This window comes from Hemibagrus wyckioides, linkage group LG07 (genome assembly GCF_019097595.1).
Source record: "Hemibagrus wyckioides isolate EC202008001 linkage group LG07, SWU_Hwy_1.0, whole genome shotgun sequence".
Lineage (NCBI taxonomy): Eukaryota > Metazoa > Chordata > Actinopteri > Siluriformes > Bagridae > Hemibagrus > Hemibagrus wyckioides.
Genome location: NC_080716.1, coordinates 12954772 through 12965336, shown reverse-complemented (window position 1 = coordinate 12965336; position 10565 = coordinate 12954772). Strand labels below are relative to the sequence as shown.

General features: G+C 38.2%; 1 protein-coding gene across 1 annotated transcript; it reads right to left on the bottom strand.

The window, feature by feature from the left end:
• Positions 1-1089: 1089 nt before the first annotated feature.
• LOC131356228 (NACHT domain- and WD repeat-containing protein 1) lies at positions 1090-10364 on the bottom strand. Its single transcript, XM_058395158.1, has 13 exons — positions 10109-10364; positions 9165-9364; positions 8651-9042; positions 7434-7588; positions 7136-7344; positions 6699-6838; positions 6511-6621; positions 6229-6393; positions 5998-6121; positions 4826-5029; positions 2266-4674; positions 2018-2151; positions 1090-1215 (listed from the first exon to the last, which is right to left on the bottom strand). Exons 1-11 carry the CDS (start codon positions 10362-10364, stop codon positions 3799-3801), a joined length of 2832 nt encoding a protein of 943 aa, XP_058251141.1. The 3' UTR covers positions 1090-1215; positions 2018-2151; positions 2266-3798.
• Positions 10365-10565: the final 201 nt, after the last annotated feature.

The following is a 10565-nucleotide window of genomic DNA, read 5'->3' as shown; positions in this document are numbered from 1 at the left end:
CCCATGGTGTATAGAATGGATGAATGGATGTTACTATGTGTCTACCTGGGGTATTTATCCATAGCTATAATCTCCTGAATGCCATCACTCTGTACTTTATGGATGTTGTATGTGAGAGACTGGTCATTGATTCTGGACGCCAGATTCCACAGGCGCAGGTGCCGCTCTCCCATACAGAACCCCAGACAGAAACGCAGGTCAGAACATATGCCTGTACATATAAAATAACTGTAAACAAATACTAGGCTATAGCTACTGTCATACTAAGCTATAGCTACTGTTGCTGTAAAGTAAATAGTAAATAGCTGTCTTTTGTTTCATGTCAATCTATGTCTGCTGCCTTAGGAAAGCCATTAGATCAGCCTAAAAAAGGATTTGTAATGAATCTCTACATAGGGTGCCATTTTTAATGCATCAAAATATGTTTATTGTTATCTAAATAAATATACTGGTTTCATGTTCTAAGTATATGTCCGTCAGGTAATTCATAAGGTCATGAAAAATAAATTACATGCACTTTATCAGAAGTCAGTAATACTTTAATGTCCATACTGTATAAAGTGTGTCCTGACCAACCTGCAGTCAGATGTCCAGGAAAACGTGTCATATGTTTATGATCTTCAGTCTCTAGATTCCAGGTGTTGATTTCTGTGGTGCCGTTATGAGGTGAGGGGCAAAAGGCCACTATATGGGTGCCACCCTTATTGATAGCAACATGGGAAATGTAATCCTGACTGCAGCCAGTAATAGAGCGCAGATATTGGAAAGAAGCAGTGCTGAAGAGCTCGATGTGTATTATATCATCGTGTTTCTTATAGGGATACCTTACGTTAGAAAGAAAAGGACAGATTTTAGGATTTTCATGGAGAATTTAATACTTTGACAGATCCATGATAATAAAGGGTAGAATAACAATGTGTGCAAATGGTTACTTGAGAAATGCATATTCTTTACACTAATACATTTTAACCAACATTATACAAGTTCTTAAAACGGTTAAAGATTTTACAGTAACAACATTGCAAACAGGGTGCTTCTTTTCATTGAAAATGCAATATAAAGTTCAGTAGAAAAACATCCTGTTACCTGCAGAATAGCAGGAAGTACTGAGAGTTCATTTCCACAGCCTGAATAGAGGCAGCTTGATTCTGAGCTTTTAGAGTAACCAATACTGACCCTGATCTAGCACTGAAAACAGCTGCTTCTCTGCCACTCCTGAGAAAAAACAGCCAGGAGAAAAAGACAATGACTATAAATGTTAGAAACAGACAAATACATGATGACACCGGTGCTCAGAGTCTATTAAAAAGTCCATCACTGTGACTTTGCTGCCAGAGCAGTGCATTAACAAAGGTAAATGCTGTAAACAGCCTGATAATGTGGCCTATATGGCATCTACAAATGTAGCCATTCCAAAACAACTCTCACTGCATTTATAATAACATAATGCTTCCAAACGAGTTTCAGTTATTAATATAATTTTGGACAGTATAAAATCTCCAGAGATTAAAATTACAATCTGATCTGTTATTTGCAATAGTTACACCTTTATAACACACTCAAGTGTGTGTGAGACACTTCCTGTGTGTTATGTTATACTAGTAAAGGTAATATCATAACTTAATCATCCACACATTCATTTAATGCTATCAGTCATTCACAATTGAAATAAAGATAAATATTTCTGGGAAAAGCCCAGCACTTTAGCTCTGCACTCTGTTACTATGGATGTGACTGAGACCTGTTTGAAGTGATGATGCAAACAAACACTTGGGAAATATGAAAATGAATACTCGAGCAAGTCTCTGCATGACTATTCAATTTAAATCAGTTTAGAAACTGCAACAGTGTTATATTAAACATGTCTGGTATTGGATGTCATAAGAAATATTAAAACAGAAAGATTCAAAAGCATAAACTTGAAATTCTTCAGAATATTATTGGTTGAGCTTTTGTAAAATTAAGCCTAGCCTCATATTATATAGACTGTGTGGTTTACTGCTCAATAGATACTAACCGATACCCAAAGAGGACATAATCTTTAACATAGTTGTGGGAGACCAGAATGGAGTTGTCTTTGTGCATGGGGTCACAACCAAGAGTGAGGTTCACACAGTGAAGCAGTGAGCAGGACACTGCTAAATCAAACACCTAACAAATACATAATAAAGAAAACAAGAAGAGTTCATTGCAGAATTCCCCAAAATTACTACGCATATATAACATATAAAACATTAAATAAATGGTGTACTGAAGGTGTCTTACCTTGACTAAGTGACTGCCGTCGTAAAAGACCACCAACAGTCGTCCATTGCAGGTAGATGTGATAACAGGAACATCCATAGACACTGCATCTGTGTAAAGAACCTTTCCAGAGTCCAACTCTTGCACCTGAAGCCTGTGTCCCATCCTTAATACCAACACAGTGTCCTCCAGACAGAGAATGAGTGCATCAGGAGCACAGTTTAGATTACAGCCCACTGAACTAGGTATAGTTTTAACAAGAGTTACTGAATCCTCCATCTTCCAGAGGTTGAGGGTTCCATCCGCAGAGCATGACACTGCATGATAATGACCCAGGGCAAGTGCTTTTACAGGACTCATATGACCTGTAGACAAGGTATAGTGCCAATCATATCTAAATGAGATTATTTCAAAACAATAAAACTGTTGTCCACGATTTGAGAGCAAGTTGCTTCATTAAATTACTAGTATAATGACATATTCAAGCAAACCTTTTTCATTTCCTCTGGGAACTTAGTTTCATTAAATCATTTACTTTTTTTTTTTACAAAGCCTAGTATGTAAGGACTTTCACTTCACACTATTTTTTTACCAATATCAAGCCTCTGATTATCTTTTTGGATTTGATCTGGCTCGTGTCTGTCCTATGTAATCTGTTTTGTTTGGCATATTTAATAAAAACATTAAACACCTGCATTTGCTTCCATAGCTGCTTTGCGACATATACTACAAAATATTGTTGCTGAATATTTTCCTGTTACATATTTTCAACTTCATATTTTTGTGTGGGTGTGTGGCTGTGGTTAAATTTGCAGATAGAAACACTTGAGGTAGCAAATTTAAAATATAATTTTTCTTTAATCTTTATAATTAAATATTGAAAATACTGAGCTCCCAAGTCATGCAACAGAAAAGCATTTGCTCTATCATTGGGAGATGATGCGATATTGTGCTTGTCCTTACATGTGTTTAGTCTCATTTTTGGGCTAATAAACACTAATATTTGATGTATTGCATGTAATATGTACGTTCAAGAATATTTTGCTTAAGCTTAATTGAAAGTGAAAACATGTCTGCACAGTTCTACCTGCAAGTAGTGTGTGTATTATTCCTCCTGGGGGCAGAAGGCAGCTATACGATGGCACCAGGACAGGCACTGATGAGTACTGGCACTGGGTCAACAGCTTATGCAAGTAAGAAAAGTGCTGAGGGTCACCTGTAGTGGAATGCCAGTGCAATTGAGAATGTCAATGCAGAGAAAAGTACCACTGGCTGTAAGAAGTTTCACGTGCCTGTTCACAGTACCTGGAGCCACAGGCTTATCCTGGGCAGCGATATGGAGAAGACGCCCCAGTAACTGAGATGCTAGTTGGGATGGGTCCTTTAACAGCACAGGGCGTGAGAGACAGAGAGCCTGGGCCAGAATATCTATATCAGGCAACTCTCTGTAGCCCGAACACAAAAATATGCATACAAACTGATTACACTTTACTACATCTTGGATACTACATCTTTACTACACAACTCAGTATAATTCTACCTGGCCCATAGTTCTTACTTATCTGGCATGACACCAGCTTTCAGATCCTCTTCTACATGATTGATAGACAGACCCCAGACTTTATGCAGCAGGAACTCATAGTCAAATAGGCACTTGCTGAACAGAGACAGAATCTGTCCTGAATGTATAAGATGATAGGGCAGTCCATGAAGCTTACGCAAATTAAACACATAACATTTCCTGCCATCTTCATCTCTACTCCATGCAAGTGGCTGGAAAATGTGACTGTCAGAAGCACTGCAGCTAAAATAATCTGCAAAGTCTATATGGATAGCTTTTACTAAGTCTTCAGTTTTCAAATAGCGCTGGAGTATGACATGGCTGAATTCGGTGTGGGCAAAGCATAATACCCATGTCCCATCACTTTCTACCTCCATAATGTGAGACCTGAGTTCCCACTTAAGCCGGGCCAAAATACCATAAGGTACACTGGGAAATCCGGAGGTGGTTGGAATGTGATTGTGTAACTGTGTAAGCTCCTGAGAAACCCGCCTGTCATGTCCTAACAGTTTCAACAGTTCCTCTTCTGTTACTCCACCACGTGAGAGTGCGATCAGTGACGTAGCACGCCGCACCAGATTCTCACCATATTCACGCTCTAAATGTGCCAAGAGGGTCAGGAATAGACTTCTCACATCTCCAGGAAGTGAGAGCTGTTCTGGTGAGGAGAAGGAGGTCCACTTTCTGCTTTCAGTGTAGGCAAATCTAAGATACATAGGAAAAGGACAGAAGAGACACGAGCGAAGTAAGAGGCTCCACTGGTCCTCTCGAAGCTGATAAGTGTCAGAGAGAAGCTTAGAGGTCAGAGTGGCTTTGATTTCCTCACTACTCAGAGGAGGAATGGTAAGAACTGAGACTTTAGCGTGGGCCTGAGATATTTGAAAGAAAGAAAGAAAGAAAGAAAGAAAGTATTAATAATAATAATAATAACAACAACAACAATAGTAATAATAATAATAATAATAATAATAATAATATCCATTTTCCCATGTTATACTCAGTAGTGAGGAGAAGAGGCACCTGTAGCGAGTGGGCAGAAGTGGACTGTGAGTTGGCAGATAAAATAGTGTAGACATGTCGAGGTAGAGGAGTGTAGAGCCAGGACAAATCTGCTTCATGTTCTTCACTCAGCTCATCCAGACCATCAAGCACTAGAGCCAGAGGCCTGGTTTCATTCACCAACGTCAGCAAAGAATGCAGCTCATTGCACAGCTGAGCCAAAGACTGTGGGGTGAGAAGCAGAGCATCATAGACACTGCACTCTGAATGAACCAACTGTAGTACACCACAGTGGCAGCATGTGCACAGGGGCAGGTGCAGCAGAGCCTCAGCATTTATATCAACCATTCAACAAATGGTTAATTTTCAAGTGCTCATTCAAAACTCCATGCCTTTTAAGCTTATGTTTATTTGATTTGGTTGCCTTTCTATGTGTTGTACATGTTGTTGTGTGGCGAAATGCTCACTTCCATAGAAAAAGGACAGAAGTTCTATAAAGTTATAATTTTATATAATATCCAGAAATGGAAACTGCAACAGGCACTAATTGAGGACCATTAGGGCAGGAATAACGCTGATCCTAAAAGCCAATCACCCATAAGGACAGTTAATAACATATCTGCCAGTGTCACGATTGTTCCAAATTCAGCTAGTTTAAATATACGCTTCAGCTGCCAAGGTCTTGTTTTATAGCAAATAATATGAATGAAATCTAATATACTTCTGCATATATAGGCAAAGTGTAAGAGCAAACAATGTATCCAGGATGTACAAAAACCTTTCTATTGTAAGATACTATACATTGCAAAGATTTGTAGAGGATAAGGGGGAATTACATAAGGGGGAAATAGATACTTCTGTATGCATCTTAAACAATAGGACAGTTGCACTGAGTATCACACCTCCTGTATTAAACATAGTTGGACAAAGGTACCTCTAGATCCTTTGCAAATGACTTAGTAGATGAGTTAGTAGTTTTATGTCTATTAGGAGACAATTCTAAAAATTAACTAGAAAGTAGACTATAAAAGAAGTCGTGTGATTAAAAAAAATCAATGGCCACTGTTGTACACCTGGATTATTTAAGAAAGAGTGCCTTAGAGAGTTTATAGAAATAGAAAAGTGCCTATCTGGGCCAAGTCAGATAATACAAATGATAAAACAATGCTAGGAAAGTTGGAATGTTCAGTTACCTCTGATATTTCTGTGCTTTTGCAGTAGACCTCTGCTATCTGTGTACAAAGAGATTGCAGCAGAAGTCGCATATTTCTGCTGTCTGACGTCAGTCCAACAAAACACCCCAGCACTGTCACATCTCTGAGTATAAACAGGACTAAATGTTACATTCTTAAAACCAACTGAGGAATCTGAGGGACCACATTCATCTATACTTATACTTTTGTTGATGTCCTTTTTTTGCATACCCAGGTATCCAAGTTGGTAAAAGCTCCGTCACTTTGGCCAGGATGGTGCTTTTCCCTAAACCTGGCTCTCCTAACAGCAGCAAAGCATTCTGGGAGGAGGCTGACATTTGCACGGCATCCCTGACTTCCAGCAGAAAGTTCTGCCTAAGCTCAAAGCTCTGTGCTCTGCAAGAAAAAGAATAAATGAACCAATTCGATACGTCAGGAAATTATATTATTACTATTTTATGAGAAAAGAACATCATATGTCCGTTCAAATTAAACAATAAAAAACAAACTCACAGTGTTTTTCCATGTTTGAGGTGAAGCTGAATCTCCTCCTGAATTTGAGTTCGTAAAGCTTCTTTTCTCATGATATCAAAAGAGCCTTTGATTGGTCTTACATGCATCACCCTGCAACAAAGGTACATACTTAAACAGCTCCCTGTACATTTCGGTAAAAAAAATAGCTCATCTTTGTACATTTATACCTGTTGAAGGCTGCCATGACTGTGCGCAGGAAATGAGAACAGAGACGATCTGTGTAGAACTGATGTGATCTGTTATGTTTGGGGCTGAGACCTTTCTTCCCCCAGCTCACATTAACCTCGTAGATATTAGTGTGTCGGAGCTTCACAATGAAAATACACACAAAGACAAGTTTATATGAACACATACTGTATACACAACTGCATTTCTATGATTCATCAACATCAACCAGTTGAGGGAATATCTCTCGGAAAAATTGTGTAGATATGTATAGAATCTATGGAAAGACACATTACAAGACACATTGAAGACACACTTCTGTTGGCTCATGGAGGTCTAATCCCTTTCCGGAACACTTTTAAATGTTATTTTGATTTAAATATAATATTATGGCTTAATTATCTCCTATTATCACTGTTAGGCAGATGCTCTACTATACCTTCCTGTGTATGTTGTGGATGAAGGTCTGCTGTGCCTGATACAGGGTGTGGTTAAGCTCTGCTCTGCCTTTAAGCAGGTCAATGAACTGTGAGGCATATTCACTCTTCAAGTTATACAACAGGTCAGTGATGGTGCGCTTATAACAGTGACTGTACTCCTCAGCTGGGAGCTTTGCTCCTAGACCCTGTTCTACCTCCCAGTCCATTACTGAAATACAAAAAAAATCAATGTATATTTATTGAAATAAATGATGTCCACTGGGTGTATTTCACATGGCAAGAATGTGAAACACATACCTGTCCTAAGCAGAAACAAAGTTTCTGCATCTCCAATGGCTTCTGGTCCATTGCTCTGCAATACCCGACATATTCGCTTACAGGTAAAATACCATGCTTTCTTCGCTGCTTTCCTACGTTCCCCATCACGGCTCAGGAAGTCAGGGTGGTTTGTACTGATGTGCGTAGAAACAACAGAAAAGCAGTCAGTTTATTCTGAACATTTCTAATAGTCATTCCTATCAGTTAAAACACAGCGATTGATTTAGAAAACATGGAATAAATTGATTTAAACCATTTCTGTCTCTATTAATTTCAACCTGATTAACACATACACTATTTTGGTCAAAAGTACATTCACATTTCTGTCTTTTAGCAGACTCCTTTATCCAGAGCCACTTACTGAAATAAAAGTCTCTATCAATAAATGCATCCTTATACTCATTCTTTTTCATTCTAAAAACTGTTGAGAAGGTAACCTAACCAAATGTATGTAGAAACCTGACCAATTATAACTATACAGAGTTTGTTGAATATCCCACTCGCTGTTATAATATTTTCTACTCATCTGGCTGTGGGGATTAGTGATCATTCATCTACAAGAGCACTGGTGTGGTTAGAAACTGATGTCAGTTTAGAAGTTCATTCCAGTTCATCCTAAAGGTATTCAGTGGGGTTGAGGTGAGGGCTCTGTGCAGGACACACAGGTTTTTCCACTCCAACCTTGGTAAACCATGTCTTTGTAGACCACAAATTGTGCTCAGGGACATTGTCAAGCTGGAACATGTTTGGGCCTCTTAGTTCCAGTAAAGGGAAACTGTAATACTACACCATACAAAGTCCTTCTATATATGGAAAGTTTTATGTTACAGATAACTGCTTTGTTGATAAGCATAACTTATGACAATACATCACAGATCAATTAAAAAAATGAGGTATGCAAGCAATATCTGTGTATACATTCAGTGACACTTTTTCTCTGTAATATTAGCAATGTTAGTATAGCAATGTTCTGTTATTTATCTCTATTCCTAACCCACATAAGCCTTTTAAGCCAAACCGCGTCAACCGCAAAAAAAAACATCAGATCATTAAATCTATTAAACAAGCATTTATTCTCACTGCACCCAGAATAAATTGATATTAATATGACAAAAATAAATTTTACAGTAAAATGAATTTTATATCTAAGTTCTTAAAACTAATAGGATGAACTGAAGGAATTCTTTCCTTTCTACCTGACAGGCAGCAGGCGGTACACAGGTGGAACTGTGTTCTCATCTAGCCGGTACCACGTCAGCAAGAGAGTCAAATCCCGATCAAAGTCTGCCCAACATCTCGCTAAGAAAGCCTCTTCTTCATCTTCTTCCAAGGAATTAGTATTTTCGCTCATTAAAGCAGTGCTTCCTGTTTTCCTCTCATTTTCAAGCCTCTCTGGTTCCAGGGTAAAATTATTATCGCTGTTATTGGTAATGCTGGACTGAGTTTCTCTGGGTGTTTCTTCCAAGTCTGACTTTCTCTTGGAAACTCTTTCCCTGTCTCTTATAACAATATTCAAAATTGCTTCGAAGTCTTTTTGGGAGATGATGGTTGGTAATGACTGGAACTCGTGCTTCTGACCTGTGAACAGCTGTGGAAATACAGCAGGGGAAGGAAGGAGATAAAAAGAGCAAAGCCAGTATGTCCATAAAAATGTATGTTAGTATCTTCATTGTATTTGTTGACTACAATAAAGAACTCAGAGAGACTTACAAAAAAGCTTGGCCCCTCTGTCTCTTGACACCTCTTAAGCATCTCTAAATGTAACTCTACTGACTCATGGTGGTCAGTAACAGGGTCTTCCACACCTCTGCGCAGGTCAATCATTCTGAAATCATATCCTCTCTGCTTACAGTAGAGGTACAACTGAGGATACACACTCTCCATCAGTGCAGTGCGCTCTGCAACTGTATCTACACATGTTAAAAAAATCATATTCAATCTCAATTCAAAAACAGCATGTGAATCTATTAGCCTTGCCAATGACAATGGACAATGGAACTGCTCTCTTACACTCTGGGGTAAAATCTTTAAAAAAAAAATTGATTATTCAAAGCTGAAGCACTGAAGCAACATATAAATGAATTCTTTGGTGTAAATTTACGTATTTTTTACTATATATTTTGGTACATTTCCAATATAAAATATACTTTTAACGTCTTAGACTTTTATTCCTTCAAAGTACAAATGTTAATGGTCACTTTTTCAGTCATCCAGCCAATGACTACAATATGTATCTCTCAAATTGGCTCAATTTTGCATTTTTACAATTTAGAATAAAATTCTTGAACATTTATGCTTTCCCTTAAGCATGATTTTAGTGTCCACCCCTGAATAGACCAGAAACCAATGGTTCTTTAAATGTTAATGGCGGCCAACAGATGCCGTTTGTTCATAGAATGTAGTCAGGTTATTTGGATGGTTAAGGATTCTGAACTGTTTAAAGAGTTTCTTTAATGAACCTTTATTGTAGAGTTGTGTAGAATGTTTAAAGGTATCCCAAAAGGGACAGAAAAACAATTAAGGCTGTAAGATTACATGTATCCATTATTCATTTTCAACCTTACCTTTATATCCCCCACACAAATAGATCATAATCCTTCTTTTGACATGACAAAGTCTATCTGTCTCCCACTGCAGGGAATTTGTTCTTATACAGTCCTGCACATAATAGCCTTTTGCATCCCATTTCTTAGAAGGTAAACTATCTCCTTTCTCTCGAGGACATCCTCCACGTGTTCTCTGAGAAGAGCCCAGATGGGATGCTTTGACTGTCAAAGCAGGAAAGTCTTCATTGTCCCACTTCTCCTCCATAATTAAGCTTGGCAGAAACTGTGGCTCAGTGTCCAGTGTGCCTGCAGCACTACTGATTTTAAATGAGGTCTTCAGATCCTTGTCCTCAAATTGAAACATAATTGATTAGAGGAACGTTTGTTTGAAAACATATTTCTAAAAGAGGATTAGTACCTCACCTTCAACAAAAATGTTTTAGTGGTCACTAAGGTCACATCTTCAGTTCTCTCCTTTCCAGGAGTTAAATAATGGCAGGAAGTCTTCAAATGTCGTTGTTGTAAATGGTACTGAGAAATGGTAAATGTCTTTAAAATCCATTCA

Coding starts and splice junctions, on each gene's coding strand:
- LOC131356228 (XM_058395158.1), bottom strand. CDS start 10,364: ATGTTTCAATTTGAGGACAAGGATCTGAAGACCTCATTTAAAATCAGT. Junction 9,365..10,108: donor AGGCTATTATGTGCAGGACT/GTATAAGAACAA, acceptor TAACATGTGTAG/ATACAGTTGCAGAGCGCACT. Junction 6,839..7,135: donor TCCACAACATACACAGGAAG/GTATAGTAGAGC, acceptor TTCATTGTGAAG/CTCCGACACACTAATATCTA.